This window comes from Pristiophorus japonicus, chromosome 10, assembly GCF_044704955.1.
Source record: "Pristiophorus japonicus isolate sPriJap1 chromosome 10, sPriJap1.hap1, whole genome shotgun sequence".
Lineage (NCBI taxonomy): Eukaryota > Metazoa > Chordata > Chondrichthyes > Pristiophoridae > Pristiophorus > Pristiophorus japonicus.
The window spans coordinates 147,233,104-147,254,738 of NC_091986.1; the positions used below are offsets into that span (position 1 = coordinate 147,233,104).

At 45.8% G+C, this 21,635-nt stretch overlaps 1 protein-coding gene across 1 annotated transcript in view; it reads right to left on the reverse strand.

Annotated features, from left to right (window-relative positions):
* Positions 1-21,635, reverse strand: part of gucy1a2 (guanylate cyclase 1, soluble, alpha 2) — a 308,256-nt gene that overhangs the window by 43,358 nt on the left and 243,263 nt on the right. The window contains exons 5-6 of the mRNA XM_070891517.1: positions 21,063-21,548; positions 14,474-14,617 (exon numbers count right to left, since the gene is read on the reverse strand). Of these exons, the coding sequence (XP_070747618.1) occupies positions 14,474-14,617; positions 21,063-21,548 (630 nt within the window). The remainder of the gene's footprint in view (positions 1-14,473; positions 14,618-21,062; positions 21,549-21,635) is intronic.

The window sequence follows — 21,635 nt, forward strand, 5'->3', positions numbered from 1 at the left end:
ATGTAAATTCAACAATCAAAATTTTCAAGCTCAAAGTGAAAAAGAGAAGTAAATGTTAGAATTTTCAGACAAGGTCACTGTCTGCACATTAAAAGCAACATAAGGATAAATGTTCTCCTTGTGTACTCCGAACACAAAGCTTCGACTGCCAGGAAAGCATATTGGAAAATCGTGTGTGTGCAGCCCATGAGTTACCATCTGATCATTTTAACGGTTCTTAAGATGCCGCCCAATGGTTGAGGCCTTAGGTTGGGCATACACAAAAAGAAAATGTATCTTAATATAGCACTGAATTCGTTGTGCAATGTGACCCAAATTGTACCATTTGATCTCTCAAGGCTGATCTAAATGTAGACAGTTTACAATTTGGCCTTTTACGACTCTATCCTGAGGGAGGTTCTGAACAGTTTCCTTTCTTTCTTCCTCCTCCCACCCCACTCCCCCGCTCCGCCAACCTCAACACTGGAGCACAAAAGTATCGGCAGGTGCTCTACAATGCAATCGGGTGCGAACTTCTGGTTTAATGCTCCAGGAAGGAAGTGGAGCGCTAAATTAAGTGCTATAACTTCTCTTGGAGTGCTAAACAGAGCAAGAGGAGCGGTAGAGGCAGAGCGCTGCACAATGTCCGGTGCATCGCTGCCAGATTCACAGGCTCCTTCCCTCCTTTATAAGGAAGGGCCAATGCTGAGGTGATTTCCAGGTAAGGCTGGGAATGGTGGGCAATGGCACCTGCGATCCACAAGCAGCAGCCCCAGACACTCTAAGAGAGTGCAGGGCTGTTCAATTGCGGCACGGAAAAAATGGAACAAACAGCAAAACAGGGATGAGAATAACATTTTGGCCTACCTGGCCATCAATGTCTTGAATCATCGTTCCCCAAGCAACCGGCCAAGGTCACAACGCCTCCTGCAGTTGCCGTTGTTGACACCCGGCGATGTTGCAGAGGGCGGAAGCAAATTTAAGATCCGGGGCGGTAACGGGGTGCTGCACACAGGATGACATCACGATCTCCAGGGCGCAGGAGATCGAGGCGGTAAGGTAACCCGCCATGCAAGTTCCCGGGCATCGGTAATTTTGCCAGGTCCGGTCGGTAAGCGGTTAGTGTCCCGTTATGACCCCGGAGACTATTGTGACCTTGGTTTCCAACTTAAAGGAGACTTCTATTTCTGGTTTACAGAAGCCAGCATATCAAATTGAGAGCAGATTGATAGCATTCTTTCATGATGGCCAAGGGTCTGATCTCACTGGTCATTCATAAGGAGCAGCCAGCAACTGGGGTATGGCAGGAGGAGAGACAAGTGAGACTTCACATGTTATGGTGAGGACCCATCTACCCCTCACAGCCAACCCCCCTCAGAGGACTGCAGAAGGTAAGTAGGGACCAGCAGCAGCAAACTAGATGTGTTGCTGGCAGTAGTGGCAGGACTATCTCATGACTTTACAAAAACAGGGCACTCACCACGGGATCAGGAGTATGTCACTGCACTCTACACTTTCAACAAAGGCAAGCATTGGGAAAGCAGTGATGTAGAATAGAAAAATAAAAATGATCGCATTTCCTCGAAAAATTTGCCATTTTTAAAATCTCCGAAATCAATTTACAACCTGAAGGAATGAGATGCCACCCTCATAATAGATACTTTTAGGTGCCAGAGAGATTGATTAGCTGACATTAACATTTATCATGTTATTAAAAGAATACTTACACTTGTAATTATTAGCCCTAAATATCTGCGGCGGATTTAGTTCATATCTACTGTGCAAATACAGCAACTCCATGACAGTCAATGCATGGCGTTGGTGAGCCGTTTTCATGAAGTTAATGATGGAGAGCGGCAACTCGGATAGAAACTTTTGGATATGTACATTTAACAGCGCATTTACGCATAAATAAAGGTGAGTGCCATTAGCTTCACCATTATTTTGACAGCAAAATCTGGCCCAATCATCAGTTTTTGATACAGCAGTTTGCTTGGACATGCATCAGCCAGGGCAACTTCTCGTTTCCCCTCTTCTTTTTTCTCCTCTTCTTCCCCTAAAGGCAAGGCTGCAGGCTTACCACCCCATCCCACCCCCCGACACAGCCCTTCTGGCTACATGGGTTCCCCTCTTCTAATGCTGTAGCTTTGCAGAACACAACAAACACAAATATTGGGCCCGGATTTTGCGGTAAGAATATCATCATCATAGGCAGTCCCTCAGAATCGAGGAGGACTTGCTTCCACTCCCAAAGTGAGTTCTTTGATGGCTGAACCGTCCGATACGAGAGCTACAGACCCTGTTACAGGTGGGACAGACATTCGTCGAGGGAAGGGGTCGTGAGGCTGGTTTGCCGCGTGCTCCTTCCGCTGCCTGCGCTTGGCCTCTTCATGCTCTTTGCGTTGAGACTCGAAGAGCTCAACGCCCTTCCAGATGGACTTTCTCCACCTCGGGCAGTATTCGGCCAGGGTCTCCCAAGTGTCAGTGATGATGTCGCACTTTACCAGGGAGGCTTTGAGGGTGTCCTTATAACGTTTCTGCTGTCCTCCTTTGGCTCGTTTACCATGAAGGAGCTCCGCATAAAGTATTTGCTTAGGGAGTCTCGTATCTGGCATGCGAACTATGTGACCTGCCCAGCAAAACTGATCGAGTGTGGTCAGTGCTTCAATACTGGGGATGTTAGCCTGATGTTGGTACGCCTGTCCTCCCAGGGGATTTGCAGGATCTTGCGGAGACATAGTTGGTGATATATCTCCAGCGATTTGAGGTGCTTTCTATACATTGTCTATGCCTCAGATCCATACAGGAGGGCGGGTATTACTACAGCCCTGTAGACCATGAGTTTGGTGGTAGATTTGAGGGCCTGGTCTTCAAACAATCTTTTCCTCAGACGGCCGAAGGCTGCACTGGCGCACTGGAGGCAATGCTGAATCTCGGCATCAATGTCTGCCTTTGTTGATAAAAGGCTCCTGAGATATAGGAAATGGTCCACGTTGTCCAGGGCTGCACCGTGGATCTTGATGATTGGAGGGCAGTGCTGTGCAGCGGTGAAAGGCTGGTGGAGGACCTTTGTCTTACGGATGTTAAGCGTAAGGCCCATGCTTTCTTATGCCTCAGTGAATACATTGACTATATCCTAGAGTTCAGCTTCTGAATGTGCACAGACGCAGGCGTCTTCCGCACACTGCAGCTCAACGACAGAGGTTGGGGTGATCTTGGACCTGGCCTGGAGGCGGCTGAGGTTAAACAGCTTCCCACTGGTTCTAGTTTAATTCCACTCCAGCGGGGAGCTTGTTGATTGTGAGGTGGAGCATGGCGGCGAGGAAGATTGAGACGAGGGTTGGAGCGATGACGCAGCCCTGTTTGACCCCGGTCCGGACGTGGATTGGGTCTGTAATGGATCCATTGGTAAGGATCACGGCCTGCATGTCATCATGAAGCAGGCGAAGGATGTTGACAAACTTTTGGGGGCATCTGAAACAGAGGAGGACACTCCATAGACCCTCATGGTTGACAGTGTCAAAGGCCTTTGTAAGATCAAAAAAGGCCATGTATATGGGCTGGCGCTGCTCCCTGCATTTTTCCTGCAACTGTCGCGCTGCAAAGATCATGTCTGTTGTGCCCGTAGGGGACGAAATCCGCATTGTGATTCCGGGAGGAGCTCCTCGGCAACAGGGAGAAGACGATTGAGGAGAACTCGAGCAACAACTTTTCCAGTGGCTGACAGCAGGGAGATTCCCCTGTAGTTGCCGCAGTCGGACTTGTCCCCTTTTTTAACTATGGTCACAATCACTGCATCTCTCAGATCTCCCGGCATGCTCTCCTCCCTCCAGATGAGAGAGATGAGGTCATGTATCCGCGCCAACAGCGCCTCTCCACCATACTTTAGCGCCTCAGCAGGGATTCCATCCGCACCTGTAGCCTTGTTATTCTTGAGCTGTTTAATGGTTTTGCCTACCTCATGTAATGTTGGAGTTTCACTGAGTTGGTGGCAGGTCGCATGTTGCGGGATGGAGTCAAGAACACTCGAGTTAAAGGCAGAGTCTCGATTGAGGAGATCTTCAAAGTGCCCCTTCCATCGGGCCCTGACAGTCTCGGTGTCCTTGATGAGTGTTTCCCCGTTCTTGGCCAGGAGTGGGGTGGGGCCTTGGGAGTTTGGACCGTAGGTGGCCTTGACTGCAGCGAAGAATCCTCACTCGGCTAGTTGTTGTATCTCCTGTGCTTTCTCCATCCACCACCTGTTCTTTAGGTCCCGGGTTTTTTGTTGGACCTGAGCCTTGAGCCGTCTGTAATGCTGCTTTGCAGCTCCGGAGTTGGGTTGGTGCTTGAGGCTCAGAAATGCTTTGCGCTTGCGATCTATTAATTCTTCGACCTCCTGATCATTTTCATCAAACCAGTCCTGATGTTTCCTGGTTGAGTGACCAAGTGTCTCTTCACAGTTATAGAGGCCTGGAGGACAGACCAAGTGCTATGGGCATTCAGCATCTCAGGGTCATCAAGGCATGCCAGATTGGCTATGAGGCGTTGGCTGTATAGGGCTCTCTTAGCTGGGTCTCTGAGTGCCCCGGCATTAACTTTTTTGTGGAACTGCTTCTGCTTCAAAAGATTCACAACCCTCTGAGTGAAGAAATTGCTCCTCATCTCAGTCCTAAATGACCAACCCCTTATCCTGAGATCCTAGTTCTAGACTCTGTTAAGTCCTCCAATAATTTTACACGTTTCAATGAGATCACCTTTCATTCTTCAAAACTCCAGTGAATAAAGGCCCTTTCTACTCAATCTCTCTTCATAGGACAGACCTCTCATCCCAGGAATCAATCTAGTGAACATTTGTTGGACCTTCAGAAAACTCTAACACGATTTGTCTTCCCTTTTACATACTCTTAAAAGTTCTTACAATCTGTTTTTATATTTCTTCCAATTTACTCTCATATTCTATTTCCTCCCTCATTGGCAATTTCTTGGTTATTCCTTGCTGATCCTTTCCAATCCTCAGGCTTACTACTCTTTTTGGCAACATTGTAAGCTTATTCTTTTAATCTAATACTATCCTTAACTTTTCTAGTTAGCCAAGGCTGTACCACTTTTTCAGTGGAGTTCCAGTGCAAAAGCCCATAGAAAGTCTGTGGGCAAGTGTAAGTATAATGAATGGCTGGCACCGTTCATTCGCTGCTAAGATCAAAATCCGAGCCAATGTTTGATACTTTCTCGGAGATGTAGAATAAGACCCCACTTGATCTATCCAACATCCCAACGGTCTTTTCCACTACAATTTGGGTAGAGATATGAACCACATTGTATTTTCTTTCTGTATCATGGTGGGGGTTCCAGACTGATGTCAATAGCCAAGACAGCGGCTGGTCTCCCAACAGCCATCCATCCGTGTTTCCTGCTCCTTCTCATAGTTGTGGCACTGTGGACTTTCACAAAGTGAAAGCTTCATAGTTGCTGCTGGGAAATTATTGCAGCTACTTATAATTTTGGGTTGTGGTGATCGAAGATCATCTGAATATTGATTGAATGAAATACTCTTCAATTCTTTTTGGCCACAGGGTTGTTGCTTGGTGCCCTGGTGACAATATTGGTGCCATCAAGGAGGCCCTGTGCTTTTGGGAACCCAGCCACCTGGTAGAAGTCTTGAGCTCTCTCCTTTTCATAAAAAGAGTGACAGCCATGTGGGCAAACAAGGTTGCAGTGACCTGTCCGATGTATTGACTTTTCATACAAATGGCACCAGTAGTGGCTTGAAATGAGCACAGTCCTGGTATGTCAGCCTCTAACCTCAAACAATTCATCCCTCCTGCTTTGCATCTCCATTAGGAGGATACCCAGGTCAGAATCCCTAAAGTTTTCCACTTGTTTCTTTGATCTAGCTGACATCCTTGTCACCCAGGTTACTTGCTTCCTCCAGCAGTGCCACTGCCTCTTTAAGCAAGTATTTTCTGCCTTTTCCCTAACATCAGTATTTTTCCCAGCATAACTCATTTATTTTGAACAAAATGGCTGATTGCTATTAGTTATTTGTTTCCTGCAGTCTGGTATTTATCTAGTGTTTGGGTTTCTAGTACAAATGTATACCTATGTTGGCTGTTTCCTGAAGTGAGGTTGTAGGAAAATGATCTTCAGCAGTCCAGTAGTAAGCATTCATCCATTTTCCCCAAGTTAAACTTTCATTTTCCTCTTATTTTTCCTCCAAATTCCTTTCCAAAGGAACCCAATTCCTTTTACACTAAACTTCGATGCATATCTATATGTATTCTAGAACTTTCTTATTCATCAATCAGAGTTCATTGTTCCTTTGAAGTTGGCAGCAAAATCAAAATCTCCTGATTGCTGTAAGGTCAATAAAAAGGTGACTGACATGGTTTGTAAAGATTACTGGAAAATGGTTTGCTTTGAATCTTCCTATGGGGAAAGCAACAGCCCATTAAAGTGAAACATTATCTCCGTGCTTCTCTTTTTTGTGGCTGGTAAACTGAGATTGATAACATTCAAAATCTCCTGTGCAGTATGCTACCTTCATAGGACTCTCTGATACGTCATGATCTTTAATATTAAGCACATTTTTAGTACTCCTGAGGGCACATTAATAAAGGGATCTGTGCGATTGTATTTTATATATAATTCATTTCCATGTTTTGGAAAGAACATTTATCATTTGATTATTTTATTTAGTATTCATTCAATCGAAAGTCTATTAAATATAATACCAAAGCATTGCAAACCATATTTATATAAGAAAGAAAGGAGTAGAAATTGTCCCCCACCCAGTTTCGATGGTTCTCACCGCAGCTGCGGTTCAGGTCGCCTCTTGCACGACATTCGGCTCTTTGTTGCTTTTTTACCTTGGCTCTGGGAGTCGCTCTTAATGGGGGCGGTGACAACACCTGAGGGGCAGAAGTTGGGGGCGGTGCGGAGTGACCGCCGCGATGACATCATCACGGTACCGCATCACCACGGCTTTAACCTTCACTTAAAGGGGAGAGCCTTCGTGATTTTAAAACTTCGACCCACTGGGCCACCGGAGAGGTTTTCGGCCGGGCCAGCGGCCTGGCACCCAGGAAGGGGTGCCAGGCTGCCTGTTGGCAGCCCGGCCAAACCCAGGGGCATAACTGTCGAGCCGACATGGTACTCGGCCGACAAAAAAAACATGGCAGCAATGGTAGCGGCAGTGCATCCACCCCTTTAAGCCACAGCCTCACTGGACCACTGGGGAAAAAACAGGTTTTGGCACCACCCGGTGGGCTGAAGATTTGCAGAGGGGACTGCCACCATCAGGAGGGGGTAGATCGGCGGTGCGCACAGTGATGACACGCTTACCATGGACTGGCCGCAGCGGAGCAGTGGGAGGGGATTGAGGCACCACCGGGAAAAGTCAGGAGGGCAATTGGGCTAGCAGCGGCCATTCCACGAAAAGTCGGTGGCCTCTGCACTCTGCAGGGGTGGTAACAGGCCTTAAGGAGGGGGAAAATTTCGGCCCCAAAGACATATTTATATAGCCCCTTTCAAGTCTCAAAGTGCTTTACAGTAATTTCCTGAAGTGTAGGCACTGTTGTAATGCAGGAATAATATTCAGAGTGACTATTTGTACTCACCCTTTTCTGTTCCTTCTGCACCAGTGTCCTCTGGACTGTGCCTCCCGATCAAAACTGGAACCGGAAGTGGAGCCCCGAACCGGAAGTAGGGCTCTGCAATTGACCCCTTTGTTCCTCTGAGCCTGCGGGTGGGAGGGGGAGAGAGGTGGTGGGAGGGGGAGAGAGGCAGTGAGCAGTAGGGGGAGAGAGGCGGCGGGAGGGGGAGAGAGACGGTGGGAGGGGGAGAGAGGCGGCGGGAGGGGGAGAGAGACGGTGAGCAGTAGGGGGAGAGAGGCGGTGGGAGGGGGAGAGAGGTGGTGGGAGGGGGAGAGAGACAGCGGGAGGGGGAGAGAGGTGGTGGGAGGGGGAGAGAGGTGGTGGGAGGGGGAGAGAGGTGGTGGGAGGGGGAGAGAGGTGGTGGGAGGGGGAGAGAGACGGCGGGAGGGGGAGAGAGGTGGTGGGAGGGGGAGAGAGACGGCGGGAGGGGGAGAGAGGCGGCGGGAGGGGGAGAGAGGTGGTGGGAGGGGGAGAGAGACGGCGGGAGGGGGAGAGAGACGGCGGGCGGTGGGGGGAGAGAGGCAGCAGGCAGTGGCGTAAGAGAGAGACACGGGGGGGTGGGGGGGGCTGCGGGGAGAGATACACGGGGAGTGGGGGGAGAGAGAGAGACATGGACGGGGTGAGAGACATGGGGAGCAGGGGGAGAGAGAAAGACATGAGCAGGGGACAGAGAGACACGGGGGGGGGGGAGGTGGAGAGAGACACGGGGGGAGAGAGAGGGGGAGAACAGAGCGAGACGGGGTAGAGAGAGGGGAAGCAGGAGGGGGGAAGCTGAGGGGAGAGAGGGAACTCAGGGAAGACGGATCACGTTCTTCCAACTCCCTTTACACTCACACCCGATTTCTCGGAAAGCTCGGTGATTGTGTTATAAGGGACATCGTTGGAGTGAATGAAATCCAGAAGTCACGACACTGTCACTATTCACTTCATACCCAATAAACCTGTTAACAATCCGTGACCCACACAATGCCCCATGTATAGCGGGGGAGGGGGTTAAGGTCATGCACGCGCTGGGGTAAGGGACTTTGGCTGGGGGAGGGATGCACTTGCACTGGGATAACGGATTTCGGCTGGAACTTGGTGGCTTTTGCTGGATTGTTCGAGATCTGTCCTCTCTGGCTTCTGAAGTCAGATTGGAAGAAATTACAATTTGCAAAGACAGTCAGAACTTGGGCTGGGCGGTTCCAGTTACACATTCGAGAGAAACTTCAGGGTGTGGCTTATCCTCCAAAGGGACCAATCAGCAATAGGTCATGTGATAATGGAGAGCCAACCAGAGACACAGTGGCTATTTTATTAGTACAAATAAGCGCATCCAATAATGTTACACAGAGGAATACTCACCATTGATTGTGAATTGTAATAGATCCTTACAAGTGTATAGAGGATTTGACATGAATTCATGAATTAATAACAGCTTCTCACAACAGCTTCAGCTCAATTATAAAAAGCAAAATCTTTTTTGTTTCAATCACTGGGAAAGTTGTCAGTTGGTCTAGCAAATCCAGTTAGAATCATAAGACCCGAAATTGAAGAACTTACCGCCCACTGCTGCCAACTGCCGCCGACATTCCTCCCGTCGAACTGCCCAGTGCCACTTTCGACATGGCCTGGAGCGGGCAGGTGGGGAGAGCGGCCGGGATGCGCCCGCCGACGTCAGCGGACGGCCAAGTCGTGCAACTGATCTCCCACCCGCCGAGCTGCAATATTGATGCGGGCGGGAGTCGCCGGCAGTCGGCAGCAGAATGGGAGTGGACTGCTGGCTGGAGGCTGGTCTGTCCCCGATGGTATGTCGGACGTTGGGGACAAAAAGGTTAGTATACATTTTGTAATTTTTTTCTTTACAAGAACTTACCTGGATGGAGTCCCCTGAAGGCCTTCAGATTGTTTTTAATTTTTTTTTGATGCTTTTGCTTTTCAGCTCCTCGACACTCCGTGGGTCCGACTCCATCCTCAGCGGCACTTGGACGGCAAGCGCCTCTGCCGCCGAGAATGAGAGCTCCCATCGGCTGACGCCCAGATTAGCGTTGTAAGTCGCTCATTTGCCACCAGCCAACCTTCGAGGGACCTCTCCGATGAAAACCCAGCTCAAAGTACCGTCAGGTACCTCAGCGGCCGTCGGCAGGCCTTTGGGCGGCACTTGGGCAGGCGGGGCCTTCATCAAATTCGGGCCCATCGAATCATGGAAATTTACGGCACAGAAGGAGGCCATTCGACCCATCGTGTCTGTGCCGGTTGAAAGTCATTACATTACATAGACTACAGAAGCCTGTAAACTCTCCAGTTTTGCATTTCCAAAGCTAACGAAATAAAGGATACCCTGAAATAGTTAATCAGTTATTTATTACAGTGCAAGCAAAACTGATAATAGGCAACTATGATTGTACATATAGCTATAGCAAAATTTTCAGCCTTGGCTCAGTGGTAGCATGCTTGCCTCTAAAACAGAAGGTCGTGGGTTCAAGCTCCACAAGATGCTCCCTTATATTATCCTTCATGATATTTTCAGACACTTTGCCAATGGTGGAAGTAAGGTTTACATCTAGAGTTTGATAGTTCTGCGCTTGCCCCTTTTTTGAAGATGGGAGTCACATTTGCCATTTTCCAATCCTCTGGGATTTAGAAATATAGAAAATAGGTGCAGGAGTAGGCCATTCGGCCCTTCGAGCGTGCACCACCATGCAATATGATCATGGCTGATCATGCAACTTCAGTACCCCTTTCCTGCTTTCTCTCCATACCCTTTGATCCCTTTAGCCACAAGGGCCATATCTAACTTCCTCTTGAATATATCCAACGAACTGGCCTCAACAACTTTCTGCAGAAGAGAATTCCACAGGTTAACAACGGGTTACCCCTTGTCCTTAGACTGTGACCCCTGGTTCTGAACTTCTCCAGTATCACAAACATTCTTCCTGCCTCTAAACTGTCCAATCCCGTCAGAATTTTATGTTTCTATGAGATCCTCCCTCATTCTTCTAAACTCCAGTGAATACAGGCCCAGTCGATCCAGTCTCTCCTCATATGTCAGTCCTGCCATCCCTGGAATCAGTCTGGTGAACCTTCGCTACACTCCCTCAATAGCAAGAATGTCCTTCCTCAGATTAGGAGACCAAAACTGAACACAATATTCCAGGTGAGGCCTCACCAAGGCCCTATACAATTGCAGTAAGACCTCCCTGCTCCTGTACTCAAATCCCCTAGCTATGAAGGCCAACATGCCATTTGCCTTCTTCACCGCCTGCTGTACCTGCATGACAGCTTTCAATGACTGATGTACCATGACACCCAGGTCTCGTTGCACCTCCCCTTTTCCTAATCTGCCGCCAATCAGATAATATTATGCCCTCATGTTTTTGCCTCCAAAGTGGATAACCTCACATTTATCCACATTATACTGCATCTGCCATGCATTTTCCCACTCACATAACCTGTCCAAGTCACTCTGCAGCCGCTTAGCATCCTCCTCACAGCTCACACCGCCACCCAGCTTAGCGTCATCCAAACTTGGAGATATTACACTCAATTCCTTCATCTAAATGATTGATGTATATTGTAAATAGCTGGGGTCCCAGTACTGAACCCTGCGGCACCCCACTAGTCACTGCCTGCCATTCTGAAAAGGACCCGTTTATCCCTACTCTTTGCTTCCTGTCTGCCAACCAGTTCTCTATCCATGTCAATACATTACCCGCAATACCACGTACTTTAATTTTGCACACTAATCTCTTGTGTGGGACCTTGTGAAAAGCCTTTTGGAAGTCCAAATACATGACATCCACTGGTTCTCCCTTGTCTACTCTACTAGTTATATCCTCAAAAAATTCTATAAGATTTGTCAAGCATGATTTCCCTTTCATAAATCCATGCTAACTTGGACCAATCCTGTCACTGCTTTCCAAATGCGCTGCTATTTCATCTTTAATAATTGATTCCAACATTTTCCCCACTAACAATGTCAGGCTAACCAGTCTATAATTCCCCGTTTTCTCTCTCCCTCTTTTTTTTAAAAGTGGTGTTACATTAGCTACCCTCCAGTCCATAGGAACTGATCCAGAATCGATAGACTGTTTGAAAATGATCACCAATGCATCCACTATTTCTAGGGCTACTTCCTTTAGTACTCTGGGATGCAGACTATCAGGCCCTGGGGATTTAGCGGCCTTCAATCACATCACAATTTCCTGACTAATAAGGATTTCCTTCAGTTCCTCCTTCTCACTCGACCCTCGGTCCCTTAGTATTTTCGGAAAGTTATTTGTGTCTTCTTTCATGAAGACAGAACAAAAGTAGTTTTCAATTGGTCTGCCATTTCCTTATTCCCCATTATCAATTCACCTGATTCTGACTGCAAGGGACCTATGTTTGTCTTCACTAATCTTTTTCTCTTCACATATCTATAGAAGCTTTTGCAATCAGTTTTTATGTTCCCAGCAAGCTTCCTCTCATACTCTATTTTCCCCCTCCTCATTAAACCCTTTGTCTTCCTCTGTTGAATTCTAAGTTTATCCCAGTCGTCAGGTTTGCTGCTTTTTCTGGTCAATTTATATGCCTCTTCCTTGGATTTAATACTATCCCTAATTTTCCTTATTAGCCACGGTTGAGCAATCTTCCCATTTTTATTTTTAATCCAGACAAGGATGTATAATTGTTGAAGTTCATCCATGTGATCTTTAAATGTCTGCCATTGCCTATCCACCGTCAACCCTTTAATTTTCATTCGCCAGTCTATTCTAGCCAATTCACGTCTCATACTATCGAAGTTACCTTTCCTTAAGTTCAGGACCCTAGTCTCTGAATTAACTGTGTCACTCTCCATCTTAATAAAGAATTCTACCATATTATGGTCACTCTTCCCCAAGGGGCCTCACACAACAACATTGCTAATTAGTCCTTTCTCATTACATATCACCCAGTCTAGGATGGCCAGCCCTCTAGTTGGTTCCACAACATATTGGTGTAGAAAACCATCCCTAATACACTCCAGGAAATCCTCCTCCACCGTATTGCTACCAGTTTGGTTAGCCCAATCTATATGTAGATTAAAGTCACCCATGATAACTGCTGTACCTTTATTGTACGCATCCCTAATTTCTTGTTTGGCTTAAGTTCAGTGAACTCTGAAAAATATCCATAAGAGGATTTGTAATCGTTTGAGCCAATTCATTCAGTATCCTGAGGTGAACGTTGTCAGAGGCTGCAGCCTTATCTATCTTGAACTTCAACAACCTCCCAATATGTTCTCTCCTATGATTTTTTTCTTTCAGTCTACATTTAGCTCTTTAAGCTGTACTCCCAATTCTGTCATTTCAGCTCCATATTTTTGTGAACGGTGTTGAAAAATATTAGTTAAAGGGTCTGAAATTGCCCCTTTCCGAAAGGACTTTTCGCCCGGGGGCAGGTGTGGAAACGACCCACCCGGAATTGTCCCCAGGATGGTGGCAGCGAAAACGGCTATGTGCCATGCCCCGTAGTTTTCACCCCGGGCGGCGGCACATGCGGCGAAGACATCATCGCCATGCACGCCGACCCCTTATCGCCTCACGCCAACCCCTTTACACTCCGTGGGGGAAATTACCCCCGCGGGAGCGAGGTTGGGGCAGGACGATGACAAGACAGCGTTGCGGGTTGCAAAGCTGTGGTGACTGGGGCACCCCTTCTGCCCTTAAAGGGGAGGGCCTCGCGCCGTGGCCGGCACCTTTTTTTTTTATCGGTTGATTTTGCAGTCGGCCCGACAATGATGGCTACTGGCCTGGCTGAAAGCCACCCTGGTGGCCCAGTGGGCGCTAGGATGCAGCTGCAGAGTTCGCAGCGGCTCTCCCCTTTAAGAGAAGAGGAGGCACATTGTGACGCATTCTGCCGCTCTTTGCCCCGCTACCACCCCGCTGAGGCACAGAGCACCTCTGATACCGCCCGGATGTTTTTTCATGCACCAAGACCACAATTCCGGGTTATTTAGGTTCTGCTCTTGCCAGGCAATACATTTTTATTTAATTTGAATTGTGCGCCCCAAACAGGACGCGGATCAATTTCGCCCCGACTTTAGCATCTTTTCTGTCTTCTGACACCGCTTCCTAATGTTTCCAACTATGCTTTTGGAATGATTCTTCTTTGCAGTACTTATCAGTTTTGTGGCATTCCTCAGCCTATAGACACTCCATATCCAATTCATTTCCTGAATATTTAAGAAGGTTGTATGCTTTCTCTTTCCCCTAATGCCTTTCACAATTTTATTACTTAGCCAAACTGGCCTTACGCTTTTATTCTGTTCCTGACCTATTTTAGGGATGAATTCCTTTTTTGTCTTAAACATTATCCCTTTGAAACTATTCCACTTCCCTTCAACATATTTCCTTCGAGTATCTCTTCCTATTTTAACAGCTTTTAGTGCATTCCAGTCAATATCAGGAATATCAGGAACTTGAAATCCCCTAGTATTACTACTGAAGACTTGGCACTCATCTGTCTTATCTGCTCTCATAAAACTGCATCAGTTTCCCTTTACTTATTAGGTTCCTTGTAGCATATTTCTAATCCTAACTTTTTCTCTTTAATGTTTTTTAATTCAGTACCATTTCCAGCATTCAACTCCAGTGTATCTAGTCCTTCTGTAGCAAGTGATGCCATCTCTAATACTAAACTAGAATGTCACCAAATGTAACAAAATAAGTGAGACATTTTAATCTAGGCTTAAAGCAATCCGCACAACCCTGCCTTGCTATAATTGAAGAGCCAATACTGATACAGCCCTGTTATTTATACCAACAACTAAATGAAACTGTTAGAAGCTGATTAGTTAAAAGAAAAAACAGCTCATCTCAAAGAGGCTGGGAATTATTTATGTCTCGGGTACCATTACTCACCTTAATGGGTTTTCCATTGGGTGTCAGCACCTCCTCAGACAGTTCCATCATTTTCAGCGCCATCAGGGCTATGAGTTTAGCGTGACTGCTGCTCTTTCTGTGTAACCCACCAGCAACACAGTATGCATCACCTATCGTTTCCACCTGCAGAAATTTAAATAGGAAAAGGCAATGAGACAGGCTGCTACCAAAATGCTAAGTTTTGTAAAATAAATAATGAACTGAATGTAGAGAAAATAAACATCAGAACATAAGAATTAGGAACAGGAGTAGGCCATCTAGCCCCTCGAGCCTGCTCCACCATTCAAAAAGATCATGGCTGATCTGGCCGTGGACTCAGCTCCACTTACCCGCCCGCTCCCCGTAACCCTTAATATCCTTATTGGTTAAAAATCTATCTATCTGTGATTTGAATACATTCAATGAGCTAGCCTCAACTGCTTCCTTGGGCAGAGAATTCCACAGATTCACAAATTCCTTCTCAACTCGGTTTTAAATTGGTTCCCCCGTATTTTGAGGCTGTGCCCCCTAGTTCTAGTCTCCCCGACCAGTGGAAACAACCTCTCTACCTCTATCTTGTCTATCCCTTTCATTATTTTAAATGTTTCTATAAGATCACCCCTTATCCTTCTGAACTCCAACGAGTAAAGACCCAGTCTACTCAATCTATCATCATAAGGTAACCCCCTCATCTCCGGAATCAGCCTAGTGAATCGTCTCTGTACCCCCTCCAAAGCTAGTATATCCTTCCTTAAGTAAGGTGACCAAAACTGCACACAGTACTCCAGGTGCGGCCTCACCAATACCCTGTACAGTTGCAGCAGGACCTCCCTGCTTTTGTACTCCATCCCTCTCGCAATGAAGGCCAATATTCCATTCGCCTTCCTAATTACCTGCTGCATCTGCAAACTAACTTTTTGGGATTCATGCACAAGGACCCCCAGGTCCCTCTGCACCGCAGCATGTTGTAATTTCTCCCTATTCAAATAATATTCCCTTTTACTGTTTTTCTTTCTATGGTGGATGACCTCACATTTTCCGAAATTGTATTCCATCTGCCAAACCTTAGCCCATTTGCTTAACCTATCTAAATCTCTTTGCAGCCTCTATGTGTCCGCTTTCCCACTAATCTTTGTGCCATCTGCAAATTTTGTTACACTACACTCTGTCCCCTCTTCCAGGTCATCTATGTATATTGTAAACAGTTGTGGTCCCATCACCGATCCCTGTGGCACACCACTAACCACCGATTTCCAACCCGAAAAGGACCCATTTATCACGACTCTCTGCTTTCTGTTAGCCAGCCAATTCTCGATCCATGCGAATACATTTCCTCTGACTCCGCGTACCTTTATCTTCTGCAGTAACCTTTTGTGTGGCACCTTATCGAATGCCTTTTGGAAATCTAAGTACACCACATCCATCGGTACGCCTCAATCCACCATGCTCGTTATAGCCTCAAAGAATTCCAGTAAATTAGTTAAACATGATTTCCCCTTCATGAATCCATGTTGCGTCTGCTTGATTGCACTATTCCTATCCAGATGTCCCGCTATTTCTTCCTTAATGATAGCTTCAGATGTTAAACTAACCGACCTGCCTTTTGTCTGCCCCCTTTTTTAAACAGAGGCATTACATTAGCTGCTTTCCAATCCACTGGTATCTCCCCAGAGTCCAGAGAATTTTGGTAGATTATAACGAATGTATCTGCTATAACTTCTGCCATCTCTTTTAATACCCTGGGATGCATTTCATCAGGACCAGGGGACTTGTCTACCTTGAGTCTCATTAGCCTATCCAGCACTACCCCCCAAGTGATAGTGATTGTCTCAAGGTCCTCCCTTCCCACATTCCCGTGACCAGCAATTTTTGGCATGGTTTTTGTGTCTTCCACTGTGAAGACCAAAGAAAAATAATTGTTTAAGGTCTCAGCCATTTCCACATTTCCCATTATTAAATCCCCCTTCTCATCTTCTAAGGGACCAACATTTACTTTAGTCACTCTTTTCCGTTTTATATATCTGTAAAAGCTTTTACTATCTGTTTTTATATTTTGCACAAGTTTACTTTCGTAATCTACCTTTCCTTTCTTTATTGCTTTCTTAGTCATTCTTTGCTGTCGTTTAAAATTTTCCCAATCTTCTAGTTTCCCACTAATCTTGGCCACCTTATACGCATTGGTTTATAATTTGATACTCTCCTTCATTTTCTTGGTTATCCACAGCTGGTTATCCCTTCTCTTACCGCCCTTCTTTTTCACTGGAAAATATTTTTGTTGAGCACGATAAAAGAGCTCCTTAAAAGTCCTCCACTGTTCCTCAATTGTGCCACCGTTTAGTCTGTGTTTCCAGTCTACTTTAGCCAACTCTGCCCTCATCCCACTGTAGTCCCTTTGTTTAAGCATAGTACGCTAGTTTGACACACTACTTCCTCACCCTCAATCTGTATTACAAATTCAACCATACTGTGATCACTCATTCCGAGAGGATCTTTTACTAGGAGATCGTTTATTATTGCTGTCTCATTACACAGGACCAGATCTAAGATCGCTTGCTCCCTTGTAGGTTCTGTAACATACTGTTCTGAGAAACAATCCCGCATGCATTCTATGAATTCCTCCTCAAGGCTACCCCGTGCGATTTGATTTGACCAATCGATATGTAGGTTAAAATCCCCCATGATTACTGCCGTTCCTTTATCACATGCCTCCATTATTCCCTTGATTATTGCCCGCCACACCGTGAAGTTATTATTTGGGGGCCTATAAACTACGCCCACCAGTGACTTTTCCCCCTTACTATCTCTAATCTCCACCCACAATGATTCAACATTTTGTTCATTAGAGCCAATATCATCTCTCACAACTGCCCTGATATCTTCCTTTATTAACAGAGCTACCCACCTCCTTTCCCTTCTTGTCTATCTTTCCGAATTGTCAGATACCCCTGTATGTTTAATTCCCAGTCTTGGCCACCCTGCAACCATGTTTCTGTAATGGCCACCAAATCATACCCATTTGTAATGATTTGTGCCGTCAAGTCATTTACTTTATTTCGAATGCTGCGTGCGTTTAGGTAGAGTGTTTTAATACTAGTTTTTAAACCATGATTTTTAGTTTTGACCCCTCCTGCAGCCCCTTTATATTCATACATATTGTCCCTTCCTATCACCTTGTGGTTTACACTTACCTCAGTGCTACTCTGCTCTGTTGCCTCCTGCCTTTTGCATTCTTTCTTGGGGTCCTGTTCATCTGAGCTCTCACCCACTCTAACTAGCTCAAAGCCCTCTCCTGGGTTCCGAATACTCCTTGCATTGAGGCACCGAGCTTTCATGCTTGCCTTTTTATTAAACTTTGACCCTTTAGATTTTTGCTGTACAGTGGCCCTTTTTGTTTTTTGCCTTGGGTCTCTCTGCCCTCCACTTTTACTCATCTCCTTTCTGTCTTTTGCTTTTGTTTCCATTTTGTTTCCCTCTGTCTCCCTGCATTGGTTCCCATCCCCCTGCCATATTAGTTTAACTCCTCCCCAACAGCACTAGCAAACACTCCCCCTAGGACATTGGTTCCAGTCCTGCCCAGGTGCAGACCATCCGGTCTGTACTGGTCCCACCTCCCCGAGAACCGGTTCCAATGCCCCAGGAATTTGAATCCCTCCCTGCTGTACCACTGCTCAAGCCACGTATTCGCCAGTTTGATGTAAATAAGGCCTGAGGCCCGAGCCGGGAGGTGAAGGATTGCTCCTCTCGGTTCCACGTTAAATCCACAGGCCACTGCTGGGAACCACTCCGCCACACCACCCCCCACCCCCGTCCTGCCCCCTTAATTACTACCTCATCTCCCTCTCCCAACCTACCACTACCTCGACCTTCCTCCCGATTGTTGCTTCGATTCCCCATCCCGATCACAGCCTCTCCTGGTCACTCTCCCTCTCAGACGCTCTCCCACACACAGTTACTCCTCTCCTTCCTGATTACACCCCTTCTTGTAAGACCTACCCCTTGGCCATTGCTGCAAGTAGCAGCCCGAAATTCCAACTGTCTTCACTGGCAAGCTACCTGGGGACACCGATCTGCAGCTCGCCAGTCTGATGTAAATAAGGCCCGAGGCCCAATATCGGGTGGGCCTCGGGCCTACCAGTTCCAACATAGGGATCGATCCCTACATCCAGTTGGTGCCAGCAAACCAATTTCTAAGCTTAACATCCCTATAATCATGTTAACACTGCAAACCTCTCATGTTGCCTACAAATCTCATTCTTGATTTTTTTTATGCACTCTATTTGGTGGTGTATAATGCACTCCCAATATGGTATGATCTCTCACTGTTTCTTATCTCTGGCAGACTCTGTCTAAGTGCTACTATCAGCAAAAACTTTCCTTTCTATAGCTGCAATCATGTCCTTATTTAATTTTGCCCAGTCCTTCCACTTTTCATTCTCTATCTCTCCTGAAAATGTTCATAACCATGAATATTTCATTTCCAGTCTCACTCCGGCTGAAGCCAAGTTTCTGCCAAAGCTACAGAATCATGGCCTTCCTTTCTAAATAGTAGACCTAGCACTTTTACATACCTGCAACCAAAACCTTTTTATACCCCTCAGTACCCTTTTCCCTTTGATTTTTTTTCTCATTCTTTCCTACACTGTCTTTCGCTTATTTGCCCTAAGTTACATCTCTTGCTAGCCTGTCCCCTTCTTTGAGCTGACTATTTTAGACTGCTTTGCCCCTTCACATTGTCAGCACGTCTCCACATCCTCTCAGATTTGCCTATTTTTCTACATGACAAGCTTAAATCCTCCCTCACTGTTCTCCTTGGCCTCTGTGTGAGGACATTGGTACCAACTGGTTTAGGGCAGCAGTGATAGCACTGTACAGTAAATGAGATAGCACTGCTGTCTCGACAGGAACTAAGAACCACCAGCACTGCTGTCAGAGAATATAATCCCTACTGCCAGTGACAGAGGTTGCCATTTCTGGCTGCAGGTAAGCTCAGTGCTCAGCACATTTAATCAGCGGCAAGAATGGTGCTTTTCCAGCCCCTGGAGAAATTCTGGCAGCCAGGAATAAAATTGCAAATTAGAACAAAGAAGAAATGAATAACTGCAGCTATAATGTTGTGCCTACACAAGGCTTTGGCTGGTGCTTCAGTCTTATGTAAATGGAGGGGTTTATCAGCAGCAGAGCCCCAGGGGTATTATAGAACCACTTTTTGAAAAAATCCAAAATATAAGAGAGGAGGAGTCTGCGCTATATGCCATCAAATCTCACAAAATAGGGGTGTGCTCAACTGAGATCACACACACTTTAATAACCCCAAATTCTAGGAAGAAGGGCATCACTGTCAGGTAACCAACTCTGAGCTTCATCCCAAGAATTGCCCCATCAAATATGTTGTCAGATAATTTGAAGGATTTAACTGCTACATGACTTTAACTAGCATTTTGGTCAAAAAGAAATGACATTATGAAGCAAAATATAATTTCATACATGGAATGTAGCTGGTAATCTGACCAGTAATATTTACTGAATTTTAACAAAGGGATTTTGTGAGGATTTGAAGGATTCACCTTGAAGCATCAAATAACCCTTTGATAACATCTTCCAAGACCTGCACTAAATGAAAATGAACAACAATTTCAAGGTTAGTCTGAGTAAGTCACATCGGGTGAGATCATCAAAATGCATTCTGACAGTTTAGAAATCAGGACGGGTTTTCCTCTCATTGCATTTGGGTGTAAAGGATCACTTAGATGCAGCGTTTACAGGAAACTTAGGCAGGGAAGATTGCATTGTATAACGGAGCCTAAACAGGTTTAAATTAACAGACAGAAAATTAGGCAGGCTCGGTTGCAAGTGTGTAACATACTTGCCCAATTTCCCTCTATGTGCTGTATCAAAGTGATGTTTTGAACAGTAAGAGGAAAATCTGCTCCATCACAAGTTTAGTATTTTGGTACAATTTATTGCTTTGTCCACACAACAGATTCCAATAAATTTGAGAAAGTAGATTTTACAAACTTGCACTCTAACCATGGTGCTTTTTGTGCCGGGAGCACATATCAGCACATTGGTACGGAGGTCAACGGACCCCGCACATTTCCTGTCCATTAATTTTAATGAAAGCCAAATAATGTAGGATTTGCTGATCTCTTGCACCAAATTCCCAATATGTGCTCCCAACATGTAAAATTCTGCACTAGAGTGCAAATTCACAAAATCTACCCTTAGAGATAAAGAGGGGGGAAAAAAACTGCGAATGCTATCTGAAATAAAACAGTGAATGCGGAAAATACACAACAGGTCCAACAGAGTCAGGAAAGAGAAAAGATGGGTTTCTGTTTTGGTTTGAATTTTTTGTTCTGACAAAGGTCTGTACTTGAAATATTAACCTATCTTTCCTCTTTTCAGATGCTGATGCACCAACTGTATATTTCACGCATTTTCATTTCAGACTTTTGACAACCTGACTATAAGCCCAGTCAACTACTAATTTAATTCCCCAGCCCCTTTTTTTCTATAAATGGCCTTATATTGTGTCACCCTAACTTCAGATAGTACTCACTATCTCAATAATAGTGCTCTGTGTAATTACCTTATATACGTCCAGGATTCCGCATTGGTAGTCGAACCTGGTATACAGTTCATTCAGCATGCTGATCACTTGCATTGGGGTGCACTGCGCACAAATAGCTGTGAAACCAACAATGTCAGAGAAAAGCATGGTAACATCATCAAATTTTCTCGCCTGCACAGATTTTCCCTGCCACAGTTGTTGGGCAACATCACCCGGGAAGATCGAATAAAGTAAGTCCACTGTCTTCTTCTTCTCTTCCTCCAAGGCTTGGTGTGCTTTTTCAAGGGTTGCTTTCAATTTGTCCATGCGTTTCTTCAGGCCATCCTGGGCCTTAGCCTGTTCACCTACTAAAATAACATCGCGAGTAGCATCATGGATGGGTATGTCCGAAAGATGTAAACCTCGTCCCATTAACTCCTCCAGTTTGTCAACACATGGCGAGCCCAGGAAAAGGACAGAGTTTGATTCAGGAACATGAATCATTTGTCCCTTAATCTCCATCACCTAAGAAGAAAGGCAAAGGCTTTATTAACAGTATGCACAATAATCCAAACATCTTCTCGAATCACAAACCATTAAAGCAACAATAAA